Source organism: Podarcis liolepis (genome assembly GCF_965112155.1).
Source record: "Podarcis liolepis genome assembly, chromosome: 10".
In the NCBI taxonomy this organism is placed as follows: Eukaryota; Metazoa; Chordata; class Lepidosauria; order Squamata; family Lacertidae; genus Podarcis; species Podarcis liolepis.
Window position 1 is genome coordinate 63,094,543 of NC_139562.1, and position 22,549 is coordinate 63,117,091.

A 22,549-nucleotide genomic window follows, 5' to 3' on the forward strand; every position below is an offset into this window, starting at 1 on the left:
AAAACTTAACAGACTTTTTCTTTACTTTTTATAGTTACTAAGATTTGTTCAAGCCTCCTTGATAGTCACTGGAAATAGTTAGTTGCAAATTTTGAAATGATTCTTGGCAAATGAAGACTGGGACAATAGCACAGGGGTTCTAAAGTGGTAGACAGTTCCTAGTTTGAACACACGTCTTTGTAAGAAGACCTAATCTTGCCTTCTGAGTCAGGATTCGATTGTGCAAGAAGCCTTCGTTTTCCTTTTTGAATGTTCCAGTTCAGCATTCAGTGTTTGTTTACTTGTAAGAACATTACTCTGGGGCTACTTGAATACACTCAAACTTTTTGAAATGATGTAAAAACTTAATTTTACCCAAGCAGGCGTTTGCCTCAAACTTGCTCTTACAGGGTTTTTTATTATATTTTAACGACTGTATTTTAGTGTTCTCTGTTCTTAGCGTGTAAATGATTTTTAGAAATAAATACAATTCATAAATTATTACTGGGGAGCACAGAGAACTGTTTGCCAAATCCCAGCATTCTCATCCTTTGATATATACTTTATAGCCCAAGTATTCTGTGTCTCTGTAGCATTTCTAAACCTCCCTAATATTCTGGCATCAAACAAAGGAGCAGTACTCAGAGCAGATTACAGAAAGGGCTATGCAAATAGTAGCAGACTTAGTTCTCAGGCTCCCGCTGAAAACTGTAGTACAAAGTAAACCAGCTGCAATTTTACCAGGAAAACCCCCACACACACACACACTAGGCACCAGGTTTGGGGAACAGGAGTAGCCCACTTGAGTAGTATCTCTGAGTATACTTTATTACTCCACACACCCCATCAATGATGGTTGACATTCACCCTTATAGGGGCAATGATGCAGAGGGGCAAAACTGCTCATCTCCCAGCAATTCGCCTGGTCACCATGTGAATAATGTGCCTTTGTATGCATGACAATACACACATTCATTATAAAGGGTATTTCTCCCATTTTGCATCAATCAACAACAATGTACACCTAGAACCGACTTGTGATAAAGATGTTTATTTTATACAAAAGTAATATGCAATTCTTAAGGACTTAACTCCTACAAAAGTGAAGTTTATAAGCAAAAGCATCAACGATGACACGCATTTGTAACTTTATAAATGTGTCTGTTAACATCAACTGAATACCAGCAGTTATATTAGTTCTCTTGCAATAAGCAAGACCTACCACACAGTTACTTATGTTTAGCTGTTCAGATGGACTTAATTTCTAATTGGCAGTTTCTGGTTGCAGAGTCGGTTTGCAATTAAGATGCTAGTACTCTAAAATGAAAGACACACTCTGCTGAAACAAGTTGTGTTGCAAACTTGAAGCTATGCTAATTTCTAAGTTATTAGAAAGGCATGAGAGAGGTTTTAAAGGAAGATTGCATGGTGCTAACATTCTGACTAAATTCTACTATTTGGAAACCACAGGGAAGTGGTCAGTAGGGCTGTCATGATGTTTGTGACTATGCCCATAACACTTGAATATGCAAAGGCTAGCATGCCCTTATTCCAGCAATTTTCCTGCTTCAGTTTCCTAAATCCAGATTACTGGGCCATTTGCACTACAACAGCTTTCCAAGCCTTCTCTTTGTCGAAATCCTTCATGCTGTTATTGGAAACCTACAAAAAATAAATAAATTCAAACACTGTTATTGACAAATTAGAATGGAAGAATCCAGACTAAGGGTAAATCATTAGATGTGTGATCACATTTCCACGTCTTGCATTTTTATAAGAAAGTAGTAACAGTGAAGGGACACAGGTGGCGCTGTGGGTTAAACCACAGAGCCTAGAACTTGCCGATCAGAAGGTCGGCGGTTCGAATCCCTGCGACGGGGTGAGCTCCCGTTGTTCGGTCCCTGCTCCTGCCAACCTAGCAGTTCGAAAGCACGTCAAAGTGCAAGTAGATAAATAGGTACCGCTCCGGTGGGAAGGTAAACGCCGTTTCCGTGCGCTGCTCTGGTTCGCCAGAAGCTGCTTAGTCATGCTGGTCACATGACCTGGAGGCTGTACGCCGGCTCCCTCGGCCAATAAAGCGAGATGAGCGCCGCAACCCCAGAGTCCACCATGACTGGACCTAATGGTCAGGGGTCCCTTTACCTTTATCTAGTAACAGTGAAGATGCCTAATTCAGATTGGGACTGCAGTGCAGGGTAAGAGGGATCTAACCCCTTCCTTCATGCCATTTTCTTCACCAAAAATGCCCCCCCCCAACTGCTGTTTGCCCAGGCAGCTTTGGATGCACGTAGCAGTTTCTCTTTGGGGGCATTTAGCCATTTCAGGGGGAAATTTTCATTGAGAAAATGGCATTGGAGGAAAAACTTAAAACAATCCCCCCTCCCACTTTACTGCAGTCCCAATCTGAATCAGGTCCTCTCCCTAGATTAAGCATAAGTGGTAAACCAAGAACAAACTTAGTTACAGCTTGTGGTTTGCCTGGAACTATGAGCCTGGGTCTGGAAGTAACACAAAGCCAAACCATGGCTTAGTTCCAGACAGCATGGCTTAGTTCCAGTAGGAGCACTGTAGGCAAAATCTGCAGTTTAGGAACCCACATATTTGCTCGTTCACACTTAGCCATGTCAATATAACATTCACTTACAAATAAATCTGTATTTAAAAGAAGAACTGTGATGGGTGCTGGCAATGAAACCGAAATGATCAGCAACATTCCATAATTACACCAATTTTAAAATGAAATTATCCCTCACCTCTGTTGTTTTGTACTCTTGTTTGTTCATCTGTGGCACAGCCCACACTGAGTCCCGCATCTTCATTTTTGCCTTGAAGCTTACACACAATATGACAGTGCCAGTAGTCAGGAAAGCTTGAATTAACAGCATCAGCATTAGAAGCAGGAGCAGCACGTCGTAAGACTGCTAAAAAAATACACACATAGAAAAGGCTTTAGCCTTTAGGTATGCTAACTGTTACACACTTTTGTGCCTCCAAAGGCCACATTTACTGGAGGCACCTGCAATGCTCTGGTTTCCCCTTACTTCCAATATCAAACTTCTATATCCTTAAAGGCCATTCTGTCCTGGTTTGGGAGCCAGTGGAATATTTTGTCACCATTTATTAGGATGAGTTTTCCAATATGAAGTGTGAATGCCCAGGCATACCACATTCAAGTGTGTATATTTGCTTATTATGTGAATGCCAAAGGAAATAGATTTACAAAGTTTTTCCATAGTTTGACTTATAAGAAAACAGATTTTTACTTATTCCTCCTCCTCTCTGTGCCCACCCAATGCCAACTCCTATGAAGTCTCTAAGGGCTATGATCAGCACTTGTTCCCACTCAGGACTCAAGCAATTGGATAGGAGGGTGCCATTGCATGCCTAGCCTCTGGGCAAGATTCATTGCCCACTGACCAGGAGGGAAAGGGGAGTTGACATGATATGATAGAGCCAATTCAGTGCTTCTGCACAGTGCTAACATCCCTACCTTGGTTCCCAAACACCTTGGTATTCAAACAACTCAGAGCCCAAACACTGCAAACCCAGAAGTAAGTGTTCCAGTTTGCGAACTTTTTTCAGAAGCTGAACATGCTCCGTTTTGAGTATTACACTTCCGATTTGAGTGCCACACTTCCATTTTGAGTGTTACACTGAGGTCTGTCTGTTTTTGCTGTTTATTTTGCGTTTTTGTGGCTCTTTTTTTGTGTGTGATTGTATGGAACCCAGTTCAGCTACTGATTGATTGTGTGACTGCAGTACATTGTTTATTGCTTTCATTTTATGGATCAGTGGTCTTGTTAGATAGCAAAATTCATGTTAAGTTGCTGTTTTAGGGGTTGTTTTCAAAAATCTGGAGCGGATTAATCTGTTCTGCATTACTTTCTATGGGAAAGCGCACCTTGATTTTGGAACGCTTTGGTATTAGAACAGAATTCCGGAACGGATTAAGTTTGAGAACCAAGGTACAACTGTATCGCCTTCCAGTTCTCCCTCGCAGGAAGCAGCAACTATGGGCCACAGTTTGTATATGTCTTATAGTCATTAGGGAAATTATGGGAAAACCACAAAACATGATGGCAGATCTGCTGTACTCCTTATATACTACATAGACTTACTCTAAATTGATAACACTGGGTATAAATTGGCAAATAATCTCCTGATATTATAGGAACTAAAGTTGTAGCTTATACTTCCCCACTTCTTATAGTGCACAAGAAATAATAATTTATGCATTACAATGTGTACAAGAATAAGGACAGTGTATAAACTCAAACAGTAGTAGTAGCATAATACCTTGGGGAAAGGCCATGTACCCTATGCTTCTGTATCTCGTGTTTTAAAGTGGCTGAGACCTTTGTTTTGGACATCTGTGGTTGGGAGTCCCAGCACATTCCGTTACCACAGCACAAGAACAAACCTGTTATGCTTTACAGTATGACTGAAATTATTTCCTGAAACTGACGTTCTTGGCAAGATGCAAATTTGCAAGCAACAGATAAACAGATTTCAATCAACGCATAAGCATCTCTAAAACATCTCAAGAACTATAAATTGCACAAGTGATATCACAGGGGGGAAATATTACATACATTCACTAGCTTTTACTTAGCCAGCATGCTATGGTAAACTGTAAGAATGCAGCCAAATAATGTATAGGTAATTTAAATATGCTACAATCCCTCTCTGATCTTGCTTCCCTTTGGCTCCTGATCATGGCTCACAATTTCTCAGCTTCCAAAGCAATCCTGCTTGCACATAACACAATACTCCTACTTCTCTCCCTACGTGTTCCAAAGTCACACATAAAAAAAAACCTGAATCACAGCATTTATAAAAGTTAGGACTATTTAGAATAGAAAGCAGTAGTTTGTACGGAACATTGTGGCCTTGGTCACAATACACTGACAAGATACATTGCTTGTTTGCTTGGTAATTCAAAAGCAATACATACTTTAACTGTTGGTGGATAGTTTTTAAAGATGTCAACAATTCGCATGATACTGAAGGACAAGTATCCTGAAGCTGTGAATAATAATGGAGATGTAACACTGCTTATGGCAATCAGGACTTCTACCTAAAATTAAACATAGAATTGTGATTAGATAGCTATTTGTTATTAATTAAAAAAAGATTCATGTATGTATTCTTGTGTCTCTGAGCAAGCTTGCATAAATGAAGTTTGTTGCAATTTATTCATAAAAAGAAATTCAAAAATGTAAGCTTAGTCCCTGGAAAAGTGAATGAGGAGTATGAAGTATTTACATTGATAAGTATTTTAGAACTCATATTACTAAGTGTGTATTCAGAGCACCCAAGGTATTTGTAACATCCAGACAAAGGCCCAGTCCCCTCTAAAGAACTGCATGCTGTGTTCCATTTGTGTGGTGCTTTGGATAATTGTGAATAAGGGAGAAAGACAACAAAACAGATATGGGGGGAAAGGAGAGTAAAACATTACACACGCAGCTGGGACCAAAAGTGATTACAGATATACTTAGACTGCATTCCTAAGCACACCTACTAGGAAGTACCATTGAAACCAATGGAGCTTATTTTTGAGTAGACATACATAGCTTTACACTATTAAATGCTTACAGACTCTCCAGCTTTGAAATGCATCACAGCATAGGGAGAGATATAACTATGTATGAAAAAGCCAAGAAAACAGAGCAGGTGAAAGAAAAGATCATAAAGTTTGATACTGTATGTGAGCCAGTAAAGAATTCTCACTATGCTTTATGTAGCTAATGTAGCAGATGGTAACATTTTGGATAGAATGGAGAGCATCAAAGTGCAATAAATAAGGATTGCAATGTTTTTGGACATAGTACAGAGCATTTTGACCCACTATTAATTTCCTATCCAATCAGTTTTTGAAGAAACATAAACATCTATAAAGCCAATTTGTTGGAGATCACTAAGGAATCACTGGGCACTCAGAAGATAATGATTCCATTATGCCTCCTTCATAAACTGTGTGAAAAAATATCATCACTCTCTGGCCCAAATGAAGAGATTTGAAATGGTAGAAATGTTAAATCAGTCTAGTTGCTGTTCAGTTTTCAGAAAGTTCTACTGGACCTATTTTCACCATAACATTTATGATTGCATCAGTTCATTGAAGTGCTTCCACCAGACTGTTTTAATAATATACTTACCAAGCATTTGCTTGGATATTCAGCGGCAACATGACTTGCAATGGCACTGGGAAAACACTAAAAAGAAACTAAATATGAGAAAATGTTCAGGACCAATCAGGATATATTTTGGTTGAGCAGTGCCTATTAGCAAATATACTGATTACTGCAACTGCACTTCCAATGATTTCTTGTTGTTTTATAGGAAGGAAAAGGGCACTAGGACACCACCAAGTAGGCAACATATTCCTGCTGTTGCTTGAGGCAGGATTCACTCCAACAGAATCTCTGACTGACTCCCTCCTCTGGAGTACTAGCAAACTTGGCCAGACCTAACTGATTTAAAGAGTAACCCAGTGCACATTTATTCAGTGGTATGTCCAGCTGTATTCAATGGGACTAGAAAAGTCGGCATTTGATTATAGCTCGAATGGGGTATACCATCTCAAACTCTTATCTGCACCAATATGTTGTATGTATATAGGATTGAAGGATTGGTTTGGATGATGCCAGTGGGTCCCAACCAAACCTATAATTTTGTATCTGTAAGACATGGTCTACACTGGAAGTAACTGCTGAACTGATCAAACTAGTTTCTTTTAAGTTAATGGTCATTGCCAGACTTGTAAATACATTTTTAACGTGTCTAAATAGTTAGCCATAATGCTATAGAAACAGGTTAATGCTAATTAATGCTGCTTCTGGGAGGAGGGAATAAGCCCCCCCCCCTCACCTGCCTGAATGCCACTTCACCTTGTGCGAAGGAGAACAAGAAGCAAAGAGCTAGCCTTTGTGTTAGACTGTTAATGAAGTGAGTCCCTCCATCTTGTACTCAGGTTGTATATATGTGTAAATAAGACCACATATTCTAAATAACCAATGGCCTTCATTCTAAGGAAACAGACCCTGGATAAATGCTAGAATCTCTCGTCAAGCTATTTGTTCTTTTTTCTGATTCATATTCCTTGATTTTTACTAGATCACACACCTTTCTGAATCTAGTTGTTGTTTTTTTAATATGCCTGACTACAAAGGACCTGGGCTCTTTTCCAAATAGTCCTGTAAATTAAGACACCATGTGGTCTTCCAACTAATTCATACTCTCAGCACAAGGATTTCCACTTGTGCAACGGAACCTTTTCCTCTCTCTCCTCTCTGCCTGCATACCCTAAATCTGTTCTGGGGGTTCTCCCAGCCCTCCAGAACAGATTTGGGGAGGGGTGCACACAGGAAGAGGAGGGGGAAAGTCCACTGCACAAGCAGAAATCATTGTGTAGTTGGTTGAATGTTGCTCAAGAGTACCAGCCTTTCTTATCTGTACAGAATGTTGTTACTTAAAGGTGTACAAATGCTGTTAATAATAAAGTGTGACAGTTTTACAAGAATAAGTAGAATGTTCCTAATATATATGTATAAGACACTGATGGTACATTTAAAAACCTGTTATTCATCAAAGTGAACAACAGTTTATAAAATGTTATATTCAATGATGTAATACTTACAGCCACTAAAATCCAAAAGAAAGTTACTGAAAGATATGGCCCTGAGACTAGCACATCCATATTCAAAGCTATTATTCCACCAAACACAGCAGAAATTCCAATAATCACTTCAATTACCTAAAAAAGAAGAAGAATTTGCTTGGGATTTTTATATAATAAAAATATATTATATAAAATTATATATAATTCATAGCAGATTCTTAGAGACTGATAAAACAAAGATCTCTTACTGAATAGGATTTTAGGATCCGTGCTGGAAAGCTGACATTATTCAATGTGATCGCACTATCATACATTGTCGTCTAAAAGGGGGAAAAAGATGATCAGAGTAAATAAACTATTAACCAAGCATTAGTCATCTGGGTGTAGAAGCTAGCCGCAGATTGGAAGTACTTACAACTTGGTAACTTACGACTTTATGTTTAAAAACTTTTTTTTTATAAATATTTTTATTCAGTTTTCAAACATAAAACACATATTAAACACACAAATACATCCACATTATACATAAAAAAGAAAATAAAAGGAAAGGAAAAAACAAAACTTTTCATAACTTTTTTTGTATAACTTTTGTATAACTTGTTGGACTTCCTCGCATCTCCCTTACCCTGCGTTCTTGGCAATAAAAATTATCAGCAAATTGTTACCTTGTGTCATACCTTATTTTGTACTTCTCAGATGTTATGTTTCTTAACTTAAAATAGTTTTTATCAATTAATTGTAACTTAAGTTTACCATAAATTTACTGGAACGATATTTTTCTAGATTGCGCAATTTCTTAAGGTTCATACAACTTAAACTGTTTTTGTAAGTAGTCCTTAAACTTTTTCCAGTCCTCTTCCATTGTTTCTTCTCCCAAATCTCGGATCCTGCCAGTCATTTCCGCCAGTTCCATGTAGTCCATCAATTGCATCTGCCATTCTTCCAGTGTGGGCAAATCTTGTGTCTTCCAATACTTTGCAATAAGTATCCTTGCTGCTGTAGTCGCATACATAAAGAAAGTTCTATCTTTTTTTAACACTTTCTGGGAATTCATGTTTGAACTCATGCAACCCATAACACACATAGCTGTGTGTGTTTTATGTGAAAAGGACCTCCTGCTGCTTCCATCTGTGTGCATAAAATACTAAAATACAAGTCATACCAGCATAATTTCTCCCTCTCTCTCTGTCAAGATATACAAATCTATCCATCTACATATCTACACACGTACGTATATGTACACAAATATGCCTGTTCATTAACATGACCCACTCATGCTGATGTACTGCAGCTGAAATGTCAATACCATTCATAAAACAGCTTGCTCAGAGGGAGGATTACATAGATAGGGGATTAGTTCCAGAGATAGTGCAATGAAAGAAATTCTGGCAGCTGCACTGTTCTGCAAACTGTTAAGCAATAGCTAGCAGAAAACTAGGCACAACAAGGAGTTCAAGTGTGCAACTTGAGATGTTGTGAAAGACCTTGTCCAAGAAATTGTGCAACACCTTGTGCTAACACCGACACAGCTTTCAGTTCTCTTTTCTCATGTACGCATATTGTGCTAAAGGAGGAAAAATCATTCAACTACCTAAAGTTAGCTAGACAGAATAAATTGTTTGAGAATTTTAGTCTTACTCTTCTACTGCAAGCAAGTTTTGTTAGTTTTTAAGGTGAAATAAGGCTGTTTGATTTTGTAGCTCCCCGTTTCCTTGTGTTCTGTAAATTTCATATATCTACATGGGTGAATATGCTAGCAAAGCTATAGACCAGGCACACCCAAAGTCCATTTCGGGGGCCTAATCCGACCCGCTGGTCGGTTTAATCCGGCCCCTGTGGCAGTTTATTTCCTGGGGTAAAATCCTAAAAAAATCTCAACAACTTCAATCCTAAAAAAAAAAAAAAGGTCAACAACTTCGGTTGGCCCTTTGGTCAGCCCTTCACTTCATCAAATCTGGCCCTCTTTGAAAAAGGTTTGGACATCACTGCTATAGACAATACATCGTATGGAGATGTTGGACTGTCTGAACTATACATAACTATACAGGCCCAGTGTATTCACAAGAAAATTGCTACAGCAAAAATAGATTTTCTGTACTTGTAGACGTTACAATGTGGATATTGATTTAGGATGCAACGTAAACCTTGGCCGCTGCCCGGTGGGGCTTAACTAAATGGCAGAGTCACAATTACATCCACATCCTTGCTGCATGTACCTACATGGGCAAAAGTTGGGGCATCAGCCTGGATCTGGTGCAGCAATCAGGCCCAACGCCATCATGTGACAACAATGAGGCTGGCTTGGGATGGCTCAGTCCCTCCATGCCCCATTTGGTGAGCCAGACAGGAAGCTCTATGCCAGCAGAATAATGCTGGCATTACTTCACAGTGAAGACTGGCAAGACTAGACAGAAGAGTATCTCTGTCCAATCCACCACCACCAAGCCCAGTACAAAGTGGGATTGCATTGGACTGATAATCTTTGAAAGTAGCATGTTCTATCGGAAAGGAAAAAGGAAGCTCCTGATCTCACTGCCAGAAAGATGTTTGTATGAAATCTGTAATGCTCATATAAAATACAGGAAAAAGGAGTTACTTCCCAGCATAAATACACCCCCAAACCCCCAATATTCAGTAGTACACAGGCATTTGATATCATAGGTATATGGCAGAATCACAGTGGCTATGTTTCTGAGGCAGTATGCAAATATGAAGCAGAGATTGTAGAGAGCCTTTAGGCTATTTTAGAAATATTTAAGGAAAAACTTACTTTCTTCCTCCTGCAGCACTCCTCGTTAAACCTTGCTGAAATTATTACAGTAGTTGCCATGAAAATTTCCAGTAGAATGAGGAGAATCAAGTTGAAATTTATCTGTGCAGAAAATATATTTAAAAAAATTAGATTAACATAAACTTATCAACATAATTACTATAATGTCACCCGGTCCGATCCAGAGCATGACCTTTGCAATGGAGCACTTGCGATGAAAAATGGAACCATAGGAGCACCATTGTTGTGGCTTCTCATGAAGTTTGGCTAACCATTCTAGTTTAGCCCCTCTAAACAGGGGCTTTGCATTGGCATACTTAAAACTGGATGAACCATATAGGGAACCATTTCACACAAACCTTCCATGTGGAACAGGATCAACACAGTTATGGTTTTTCAATGGCTAGCATAATGCAAATGCAACTTTTGAATTAGGCCTAGAACAGCTCGCTCAATTTTTTATACCTAGAGTTTTGAGAATGAGAATTGCTGGCAATCTGTTTGATATGTCTGATCATTTGTTGCTTGAACTTTAAGAACCAATAATAATATAGCAAGGAAAGAAGCGGAAATGACACATGCCAGCATTAAAACATTAAAAGTATTTTCCTATAAAGTCTCTTCAGATTTAAAAACAAAAGCAGCAAATTACGGTATGAAACAGTGCCTAAGTAGCATCTGATTAACTTTTTTAAAGATTATATATACAAAGAACAAAATAAGCAAACTCAATATCAAATAAACTAATTATAGAATTTATCTTTATTGTTAAGAACTCACATTTACTGCTGTAGGGTTCAAGACAAGTTTGCATCCAAACCAAACTAAACATGTTGTTGTAATAGCAAATGTAGAAACAAACAGCATCTGAAAATTGGGTATCTGTAAAAACAAGAACAAAAAACAACACACACAAACACACACACACACACATTAAGAATATTTCATTTTTGCTTTAATTAAAGAAATTAAGTGTTAACAGTCATTCCAAGCTTATAAAGTACTTACCACATTAACTTTGTTTCGGGCTATGGCAAAACTCACAGCTGCTGAGGGAATACACTGGAGAGAAATTAATGAAAATTAAGAGTACAATTTACAAACTAAACTAGAATTTCATGAATAATAAAATTTCCCACTGAGTATAGAATAGACATATTTTGCCTATGTGAACATAGTAAATCACAACAAAAGCCCCATCTAACCCATAAAGCTTTTGGATAATTTAGGCAAATCCATTATCTTTCAGGCTAAATTTTTGTTTGTTTGTTTTTTCTCTTTCTGAAACCCACTTTTTCTGTCTCTTCCTCCCTACTCTCTTCTGGCAAGTCTGAACTTGCAGAGGGCTTTTGAAATTAGGCTGCAGATTACCTACCACTACTGCCCTAAACATAAACTTACTGTGATAAAGATTAGAGTCACAATCCAAAGATCTACTTAAGATGTTCCCAAGGGCTTTAGCATATGAGAGAGGACCACTGACTTAAAATAAAACAGCAGTTTAGTCGTTTAGTTGTGTCTGACTCTTCATGACCCCATGGACCAGAGCACACCAGGCACTCCTGTCTTCCACTGGCTCCCACAGTTTGGTCAAACTCATGTTCATAGCTTCGAGAACACTGTCCAACCATCTCGTCCTCTGTTGTCCCCTTCTCCTTGTGCCCTCCATCTTTCCCAACATCAGGGTCTTTTCCAGGGAGTCTTCTCTTCTCATGAGGTGGCCGGAGTATTGGAGCCTCTGCTTCAGGATCTGTCCTTCCAGTGAGGACTCAAGGCTGATTTCCTTAAGAATGGATAGGTTTGATCTTCTTGCAGTCCATGGGACTCTCAAGAGTCTCCTCCAGCACCATAATTCAAAAGCATCAATACTTCGGCGATCAGCCTTCTTTATGGTCCAGCTGTCACATCACTACTGGGAAAACCATAGCTTTAACTATACGGACCTTTGTTATTACTATTCATAATACTTATATGCTGTTCTTCATCTGAAGATTTCAGGACGGTCCACAAGATTAAACGTCAATTGCTCATTGGCAATCTTCATATACATGAATTGATAAAGTCAATGTCTTCCATGTTGCAGTAAGAAAGGATAGAATGCATAGGACTGGGTTTTTAAACTTCCACTGTAGCTAAGAGAATCAGTTGGACATAACTCACTCAAGTCCCATTGGTGTCATAACTAATTTAACTGAATCAGGGCCTTTTGTGTGTGTGCACACGAGAACACACTAAGAACAAAACTCAAAAGACATAATCCAGAGATAAAAGATACTTACACAACCCCAGCTTCATGCTTACAAATATACCCTGAGAGAGAAGGAAATTTATAGGATTCTCTGTGCCCCTGATATTTGCTCATGTGATGTTTCATTACATTGTTTATTTGAATATAAATAACACACAATAACTAAACATTGCTTCTGCTATTATAAAGCAGAAGGGGGGGGGGACCAAGTGTTTAATTGGCAAGCTGCTGCCAATTATGTTAAAGCAAACAATTTCTCTGAAATCAAGAGTGAGGAATTATCTAAAGAGAGCATGTATTAGCAGTTTAATTCTGGATCAAGTGGTATATCTGAGATAAGGCTTTTGAAGCATAATGAAAATAAGAAAATGGAATTATATTTCTAATTTATATTTCTAGACAGCCACAGAAATTAAAAGGAATGCTTACTGAACCTGCTGCACAGCGCAAGTAATCCATTTCAGATGGAAAAACGTTCCCCAAATAAAGTGAAAATCCAGAGGTAACAAGGATGCAAGTCTGAAATGAAAAAATTGACATTACTTTATTAGTATAAATTATATAGCTAAACAACTTCATGAGAATTGGCAGTTCTTTTCAAAAATGAAAATACTAGAACCATTAACAATTGTTTCTCTGTGTTAATGATACTGAAACCAAACATCAAAAGATCTTTATAAGTCAAAAGAACATGTTGTCTTGCTGCTAAGTTCTAGAACTATTATGCAATGACTTGGCAAAAATATAAAAGAATAACAACTTAGGAAGTGTTCGTATTTAACTAAATAAAAAAAGATATCAATAAATACATTGGATTTGTGGGAAGATTCGCACAAACAAGCACTTTCTCTTGCTCTGTGTGATTGTGCACAGACACTTTGCATGTAAAAAAAACTGGGGAAAAGAAACTTCAGGAAGTGAGAGGGAGGGGGTTAACCTTGCCTGATTTGCTACTCCTGCTCTTCAAACTGTACATACTTTATCCCTATTTGCTTTTACATGCTACATCTGTGGATTTTAATAGGATGCCAAATATCAGTTTAGATCCATATGTGAGACGGGGAGAAACTTGAGAAACTTGATGTAAAGAAGCAGAGAGTTGAGGCCCTCTCATCTCCCCCACCCAATGACTGCTTCTTTGCTCCAAATTCACAACCCCAAACTACATGTACAGTAAATAATAATAATAATAATAATAATAATAATAATAATAATAATAACAACAACAACAATTTATTATTTATACCCCACCCATCTGGCTGGATTTCCCCAGCCACTCTGGGCAGCTCCCAACAGAATATTAAAAACACAATAAAACATCAAACATTTAAAACTTCCCTAAACAGGACTGCCTTCAGATGTCTTCTAAAAGTCAGATAGTTGTTTATTTCCTGGACATCTGATGGGAGGGCGTTCCACAGGGTGGGCGCCACTACCCAGAAGGCCCTCTGCCTGGTTCCCTGTAATTTCACTTCTCGCAGTGAGGGAACCTCCAGAAGGCCCTCAGAGCTGGACCTCAGTGTCCGGGCAGAATAATGGGGATGGAGACGCTCCTTCAGGTATACTGGGCTGAGGCCATATAGACCACAACTTACATTCCAGGCATTGCACCTAAAGCCAAAATTGTGTATAGTCAAAACACATTGGGTGCAATGGCTAGGGTTGCCATATTTCAAAAAGTGAAAATCTGGGCACAAAGTTGTTGAGCTCTTATGGCTAAATCGCAAAAGTAAAGGAAAAAGGAAGTTTTTTGAGCTATTTTTTAGGGCAATCACCCAAAACGACTCTGCCGACATGGGTTGCCATACATTCAGATTTCCCCAGACATTTTTGCGATTTCCACCCGGACACTGCTTCCAACTGCAGTATTCTGGTTATGTCCATGTGGCAACCCTAGCAATGGTGGATGAGATTCCCAGAGGTCCCCCCCCCCCGTATGTCTGCCCCCTTTTTAATTAAAAATAAAGCCAAGCATGTAAAGCTGAATGCACACAAGTTAAATGTGAGTAAGTTGCGTCCATACTGTTTCATATAGTTCTACCCTACAAGTTGGGAATCCTTGAATAAAATGTTTATTTCACACGTCACTTTATACAGTCCTCAGAGAGGATTTAAGTAGGACTCTTCATACTTAAAGAGTTTTAGCGCCTCCACAATGTTCTTTCCCACTGGCCTCCCTTTTGCATCTTTGGCCTCTTTGTACAATATATTTTTACTCACCTCTATGTATGGTGAGAACGAAAGTAAATATTGGGTATACCTCATTCATCAGTTACCCCTCACTATATAGAGTAATGTTGCACTGGGAGAGCCTACATTTATTTGAAAGCGGGATTTTCCCTGAGTCTGCAATGTTGGGAAATGCCACAGAAATTCAGCTGTTACCTTCTTCACACAATGGGAAGGTGTGTGCAAGTCCTCTGCTCACTCCTAATCTCACTGAACGTAGAGGTAAGAGTAATAATGCTTATTACTCCAAACAGTTTATTTGGATAGTTCCAGACTGTTGCTATTTTGGGGTGGGATTCAATCACATACAGGTAAATTCTGCTTGCACAATTATAGGTGACTGGGAGGTCTTGCACAACAGACTTGTTTTCCCCAAAAGATCAGACTTTTGTAATGTGATAAGGAAAATGCACTGGAAAGTGTGTGATAACATTTTGACACCACCTCGTCTAGCCTCCCTGCAAACAAATTAGAGTGAATGTTCATTGTCTAAGCCAACATTGTCTAATTTCCCTACAAACAACGCAGGATAAATGCCGGCTAAACAGGTCACCTGAAAGCACCCTTAGTCTCTGTGTAATTCTTTCTTTCAGCCTCTTCTAATGCTTGTCATCTCTCTTCCTTAGCGTATATTTTACTCCCAAGCACGAGCAATCTTTGGGAATCTCAGTGTTGTAGAGTCTATATATTTTAGCTGGAATCATTGTCTTTGAATAGACTAAAATTGCTCAGTATGTTCATAAAAATAAGTGGAACTCTTTATGATGCTTCCTCTATTGACAGCAAGAATTCAGCAAAAGATGTCAGTTAGCTGTCACTCGCAGCAACAATTTAGGAAAAAGAAAATCTTACTAAAGCAGTAAATTAAAGTTAACTAAAGAAAATAAGCTCCTTTCTTGGCAGGCATGCTTAACAAAACAATGAAACTTCTCAGCAAAGACAGCTTGTCTACATCTTGTGGCTATGCAGTGAAGCATTCTAAGTATTTTCTTAGTAGTTCTTGTTAAACAAAGTACAGTACTCAGGGGAAATCCTCAGGAGTTTCTGTTACTGTTACTACTAAACATTTATTTTGCAACTACCATGTGCTAGCAGCTTCAGTGCTTCAGCCTAACATTTTCTGTTAATAAGCAAGCATATTATATTATTTAAATTATTATAGCCACAGTATTCCCAAGAAGTATCAAGAACTATATTTTTCACTTTTATTGTCATGTTGTTGTTGGCATCCGTCTATCTCAACCTCTGGGGGTGAAGTCAAACAGCAGTGTTGGCTGACCTCCCTGGGCTGCAAGCCAGGGCAGTGTGTATGGAGGTCCTGGGTTGCCCAAACAACAAGACTCGCCCCCCTCTCGACCTCGCTGACAAGTTTGCCACCAGCTGGTATTGGGTTTATTCCTTGGACTTTTCTTCTCCTAATGATATCCCGCAAAACAGCAGAGGTTTAGGATCAGAGTTTTCCTTCTCCCAGGCTGACTTCCCAGATGGGAAGGGCTACTTTCCCATCTGCCCCTCACTTCCTTCTACCTTCTACTTTTTTGACCACTGGACCCACTACTGGTCTCATTCGCTTAAACTGCTAGAGCCTGTCTTCGCATGCAGGGTAAGTCCCTAACACACCGAGGCTTTGATACCCGTCGGCTACCTTCACCTGGTTTGGCCGGCCAGTCAAAGCTGTTTCCTGGGGTGTGGCTGCTGTCACATGCTGACTGCTTCTAGGAGCCATGGGTGAGAGCTGAGTGCAGGTTGGGGACCAAAGCTGGGCAAACTACCTCACACTGGAGCAAACTTCAGCACCCACAATAATATATGCCCTCCCAGTCTATGGGCAAAGCTGAAGCCCTTTGTTGCAGGCACCCACAACCTTCAGCATGAGGTGGCACCTACGCTACCTCAGGAGCATGATGTGTGACCCACCAAAGGAAAGCCCAGCCAGATGGGCGGGGTATAAATAATAAATTATTATTATTATTATTATTATTATTATTATTATTATTATTATTATTATTACCACTCCTCCCCTAACACTTCATACATGTTACAAATTCATCACATGCTTCAAAACACACCAAGTGCCAAAAACTGGGTGGAATTAACTTCTAGGTGAGTATATATAGGATTGCAACCTATGTATACTTAGACACATAGCAATGCCAGTTATAAAACTACGAACTATAATAAAATTATTAACACACTCAGAAAACAAACAAACAGGTCTACAAAAACAAAAAAGTCAGGCTAAGGAATGGTATTTCAGTGGTAACCATTGTACATTATAGTCATTCGTGTGGTTTATACATGCATAGTCCATATCGGTTGGAAAGGTTTTGAAAACCTTGAATTTATGCTACCTGCACAATTTAAAATACAATCCGATCACATCTTATGCACATTTAACTCATGCAATTTCAACCATATGTGGTTGAAGACCAACTGGTTGAAATTCCAGAAGTTAAAGGCAAGCAAGGCAGAATGCTTAAAAGCTCTTTTTGTGCTAGGTTGGAAGGGACCTAAATGGCACTCTCCTGGTCATCCTGCCGAGAGGGCCTCATTCTGCAGAAGGACCCTTTTATCCTTTTCTCAGAGCAAGAGGAGAGGAGGCAGAGAGGAGTAGTGGAAAGGGCAGCAGAGAGCCTGCCCTCACCACCTGGCTGGACAGGCAAGAGGTTAATGAGAACATAGCCTGGAGAGCACCAGTTTGTCATGCCCTGCACCAGCCCTCTATGACCATTCTGTCATTTTGCCATATTATTGGGCTGGCACCAGACAAAGGTGGTACTGTGGTCTAAACCACTGAGCCTCTTGGGCTTGCCGATCAGAAGGTCGGCGGTTTGAATATCCACAACAGGTGAGCTCCTGTTGCTCTGTCCCAGCTCCTGCCAACCTAGCAGTTTGAAAGCACGCCAGTGCAAGTAGATAAATAGGTACCACTGTGGCGGGAAGGTAAACAGCATTTCCATGCGCTCTGGTTTAGATCATGGTGTTCCATTGTGCCAGAAGCTGTTTAGTAATGCTGGCCACATGACCCGGAAAGCTGTCTGTGGACAAACGCTAGCACCCTCGTCCTGAAAAGCGAGATGAGTGCTGCACCCCATAATCACCTTTGACTGGACATAACCATCCAGGGATCCTTTACCTTTGACCCCGCCCTCTGTGACAATTGCTTCATTTTGCCATATTATTAGGCTGGCACTGGTAGGACTTAATTCCAGTAAATACTACTTTTAGAAAATCAAAACTTTCCAACTTCAAACAGATTTAATGACATGGGTAATAATGTAATAAAAATTAACCTGCTATATTTGCCCAGTACAACCTTACCTATTTAGCCCTGACCAGGCCGGGATAACATTTCATACTTACCCCCATCAGCAAAGAATATATCCATGTTTTATAACTAAAACATGGATGAAACCTCTTTGATAGTTGAAGGTCGCTTGATTTAATATCTGGAACATAATTTCCATTCTCTTGTTTTCCACGCTCCAAGGTTGGCATTCTGTCATAACTAAATTCTTCCCTGTAAGATTCCTCCTTGGTCATGGTGCTTTAAAGTGAAAATAAATTTTCCTTTTATTTCTGAATTTGGGGTTCCCAATAAATCTTACATTGTTTCTATATTTGTTCGGGGATCTTGAGCTAAGAACGTTCTTTTTTACTTCAATGTATGCTTTGAGTTACATATTTCTATAAAACTTTCACATTAACATGGCTAGGATCACATTATTAAGCTGTGTTCCTAACTATTTTCATACTTGAAACTCCATTCCAAGACAGTAAAACAGACTGAATTGTGAATTATTAAATACTGAAGACAATTTTAATCACCACACAGTCCTATGTAAGTCTACTCAGAAGTCCCACTGAGTTAAATGGGTATAATAGGATTGCACAGTGAATAACTATTTTCAAATTAGTGCACAATTCTGTACTCTACATTCTAATCATATTTAGCAACCCCAGTGTGCAAACAAATCAACAATTATACTTAATATTTCATATAGGCCAGCATCCATACAACACATTAAATGAGTATAATTCAATATACCCAAACCATTTAACAACTTCTACTTTTTATAAAGAGCTTGAATAATTTATATATATATATATATATATATATAAATACAGTTTCCTAACATTCACTTCTGCATAATTATCAACAGAATGGGAAATAAGCACAATTATGACAACAATCCTATACATACTCCGATGGGAGTAAGTCCCATTAAATGTACAGGATTGCATTAAAAACACACTGCATACAGTACTTGATGACATGACAAAATAGTTTGTTGTTATATAAATGCAACTTATCCATTTTACTTATCCCCCCAACTCACTTAGAATAATTATGGAGTATACCGATTACTAAAACTTAACCACATATTTACCAGTTGTTAAAATCTGTTATACTTACATTAAACAGAGAAATTAATATTCAACTTTGAATAGTTTTGTGAGTAAAGTTGTCCGTACACTTTGTTATAGTCTCACTGCTTAGTGATTCATGCTGCCTTTGAAAAGTTTGCTCTTCTACTTTGGCTTTCAACAAGGTCTATTCATACGTGGAACAAAAGCACAGCAAAAACCACAGTTAAGCCAGAGAACAGGGAAATGCCAACTGAATTTTAATGAAGAGAACATACTAGAAAATTACTGTACCATATTCTCACAAGGCTGATTCCATAATTGTCCTAGGGCAAGCAAAAATTGAAGCAAAAGTTTCAATATGACAAAGATACAAACTATCTTTGATGTTTAAAATACTTAATACACAGTTTAATCAAGTTATATCTTATGATAGTCATGAAGTTGCAATCCTATACACACTTACTTGGGAGTAAGCCTCAGTAAGACTTACTTTTGAGTAGACATGTATAGAATTGTACAGTAATTAGCTGTTCTCACTAAATTATATAACTTTTAACTTAAAAGCTAGCAACATTGTAAAACGTGTGATCACAGGAGGGGAAAAAACTTGAACATAAAAGGTAATTAAATCCTAAACATGTTCACTTGGAAGAAAGTTTCACAGATTTCAGTGGACGTTCTACGTGTCCGGACAAACCTTTATAGTAAATCCCATTGAATGCAATGGGTTTTACTAATCCCAAACAAGTGTGCAATTCTATACACACTTTCAATATTTGCTCATTTTAAGGGAAACGATTTTTAAATCTTTCTTTTAAAAAGAGGACACCTGCCACTATTACAGCAACAACAATTTCTTTGAAGGTAATTAATACTTCATCAAGTACAAAATATGTTTGGAAGTCCAAAAATTAATTTATCTGTCTCTGTAGTGTTATCACACTAATAAGCTAAACAGTTTCTGAATTTTAGTCAACTTGTAACAGGCTTAAAAATCAACTTCACGCTAAGATGTGAAATGTTTGTAAACATCCCGCAATATTATCTTACATTCTTTTATTATTATTAAAAGGTTGGTTAGTCTTTCTCAATTTATGTAGTTACACCTGAGCTAAAACTTGCTACATAAAGTGGCATACATCACACCAACTGAAGGCACCTCATGCACATGGGAATTGTTCCATGTTGCTGGGTTTATGAGTTTTGTTTTGTATGCATTTCTCCATTGTAACATTGTGCAGCATGGGCTTTTCCACAAGATTTTGCATGAGGAACATTGGTTTGTATTCAACAGTGTCGATCAGTTGACAGTAAGATTTCCACCAGAATGAGAAACTTTTCTTCGTGATTTCTGCCAGTCCACTGCAGCCTCCCCATACCCTCCCATATTTCTCTGATGAAAATACAGACGTCCTATTCCATACTACTACTAATAATAATTTTATTATTTACACCCTGCCCATCTGACTGTGTGGCCCTAGCCACCCCAGGCAGTTTCCATCATGTATAAAAAACATAATAAAACATTAAAACGTTTTTTTAGAAACTTGCCAACACAGGGCTGCCTTCAGATGTCTTCTGTTACTTAGTTGCTTGTTATAACTTAAGTACAGTGGTGCCTCGCAAGACGAAAAGAATCCGTTCTGGGATTCTCTTCGTCTAGCAGTTTTTTCGTCTTGCGAAGCAAGCCCATTGAAGGATTAGCGGATTAGCGGCTTATCTGCTGATCGGATCAGCTGATAAACGGATTAGCGGCTTAGAAAAAGGGGGGGAAGGGGGGGAAAACCCGCAGGAACTCGCAAGGCATTGTCGTCTTGCGAAGCAAGCCCATAGGAAATTCGTTTTGCGAAGCACCTCCAAAACGGAAAACTCTTTCGTCTAGCGAGTTTTCCGTCTTGCGAGGCATTCGTCCTGCGGGGCACCACTGTATTGTTGTATAGTCACTTATCTCTTTGGCTCAGGGGTCACATGACTCCATACCATCCAACATTTATCCAATGAAAATAGGGATATTCTAAGGAAAAGTGGGACATTCCGGGGTTAAATCAGAAACCGAGGTGGCTTCTGTAAATACAGAACTGTCCCTGGAAAACAGGGAAGGTCTGCGTTCCACATTTCCTGAAATCTGTTTTGGAAGGTCCCCCAACCATTTGGAGCAGTTTTTGGAGCGGGTTGGAGGGGATATGCCAAAAATTGCACCCGTTCCTTTTCCACAGATGGAAAACTATTGTCAAGCTTAGCAATATCAATGGATCCAACACAGAAGCTAAATCTAGATCCAGCCCAATGTTTGTACACTTACATACTCACAAGGATCTGATGTCCCCAATGCTACAAAACACACAGCAATGTATCCATTAGGAAATATACCCAGACACACACTGCAGACTGACTTACGATGCAATCCCATACATTCTATATTCCTTTTGAACCAGGCCTTTGGTTGATTTGATTGGCATCCTATGCCCTTTTAAAATGTAGGTTTTTGGGGGGTGGGGATTGTTATTGGGTTGCTGTTTTTATTTTGATTATGTATTTTGTGGAACCACCCTGAGACCTCCGGGTATAGGGTGGTATATAATTAATAATAATAATAATAATATATTTTATACTGTGAACCATCCTGAGACCTCGGGGTATAGGGAGGTACATACATTTCAATAATAATAATAATAATAATAATAATAATAATTCATTCTGTGAACTGCCCTGAGACCTCCAGGTGTAGGGAGGTATATACTGTAAATAATAATAATTATAATACAGTATTTTGATTTTATTCTGTCAACCACCCGGACATCTCTGGGTATAGGGCAGTATATAAATTCAAATGCTAATGCTAATGATATTTTGATTTTATTCTGTCAAACGCCCTGAGACCTCGGGGTATAGGACAGTATATTAATAATAATAATAATAATAATAATAGCCAACTCCTAGGGCCTGAGGGGACCTCGACCACCCAATAAAATATTTGAGGTGGCCAGGACCCCCCCCCCCAAAGTTGATGGACATTGCCATTCAAAGAGTGTCATGTGATCGATTACGCGGGGCGGGGCTTTCCTGCGCCCCCCCCCCACAAAAAAACCCCAATATTTGATTCAAGTTGCCCCCCCCCCCCGATGTTAACAATACAGCGTACAGGTACGAGCTGCTGAGGAAACGTAGAGCGTCACCTCACGACCGGAAAGGCTTAACCACAAAACACCTGCCGCCCCCGTCAATCGCTCTGCAACGGCCAAAGCGCGAGCGGGAAGACGAAATCGAGCGTCGCTACTGCGCTTGCGCCGGCGCGCGTTCTACCTCGCCGGCGCAAGCGCGCGGCTTT

At 39.1% G+C, this 22,549-nt stretch overlaps 1 protein-coding gene across 3 annotated transcripts; it reads right to left on the minus strand.

The window, feature by feature from the left end:
* Positions 1 to 1,014: 1,014 nt before the first annotated feature.
* MLC1 (modulator of VRAC current 1) lies at positions 1,015 to 22,528 on the minus strand. 3 transcript variants are annotated; one of them, XM_083463735.1, is made up of 14 exons: positions 22,364 to 22,498; positions 21,166 to 21,235; positions 19,268 to 19,405; positions 18,214 to 18,397; positions 13,051 to 13,140; positions 11,382 to 11,435; positions 11,154 to 11,255; positions 10,374 to 10,475; positions 7,852 to 7,923; positions 7,622 to 7,738; positions 6,141 to 6,197; positions 4,934 to 5,056; positions 2,733 to 2,900; positions 1,015 to 1,641 (listed from the first exon to the last, which is right to left on the minus strand). In XM_083463735.1, the coding sequence occupies exons 4-14, from the start codon at positions 18,391 to 18,393 to the stop codon at positions 1,567 to 1,569; spliced, it is 1,140 nt and encodes a 379-aa protein (XP_083319861.1). In that variant the 5' UTR covers positions 18,394 to 18,397; positions 19,268 to 19,405; positions 21,166 to 21,235; positions 22,364 to 22,498; the 3' UTR covers positions 1,015 to 1,566. The 3 variants fall into 3 exon arrangements, with proteins under 3 accessions (XP_083319861.1, XP_083319862.1, XP_083319860.1); XM_083463736.1 differs by lacking the exon at positions 21,166 to 21,235 and having other exon boundaries at positions 22,398 to 22,528; XM_083463734.1 differs by lacking the exon at positions 21,166 to 21,235 and having other exon boundaries at positions 22,364 to 22,522.
* Between the last annotated feature and the right edge of the window lie 21 nt (positions 22,529 to 22,549).

What these genes read in the sequence shown, in the direction of transcription:
- MLC1 (XM_083463736.1), bottom strand. Translation starts at nt 18,393, where the DNA reads ATGACCAAGGAGGAATCTTACAGGGAAGAATTTAGTTATGACAGAATG. An exon ending in TGCGCTGTGCAGCAGGTTCA is followed by an intron (nt 11,436 to 13,050) that starts GTAAGCATTCCT and finishes ATTTCTCTCCAG; the next exon opens with TGTATTCCCTCAGCAGCTGT. An exon ending in AGTGCTGCAGGAGGAAGAAA is followed by an intron (nt 7,924 to 10,373) that starts GTAAGTTTTTCC and finishes TCCCCCTTTTAG; the next exon opens with ACGACAATGTATGATAGTGC.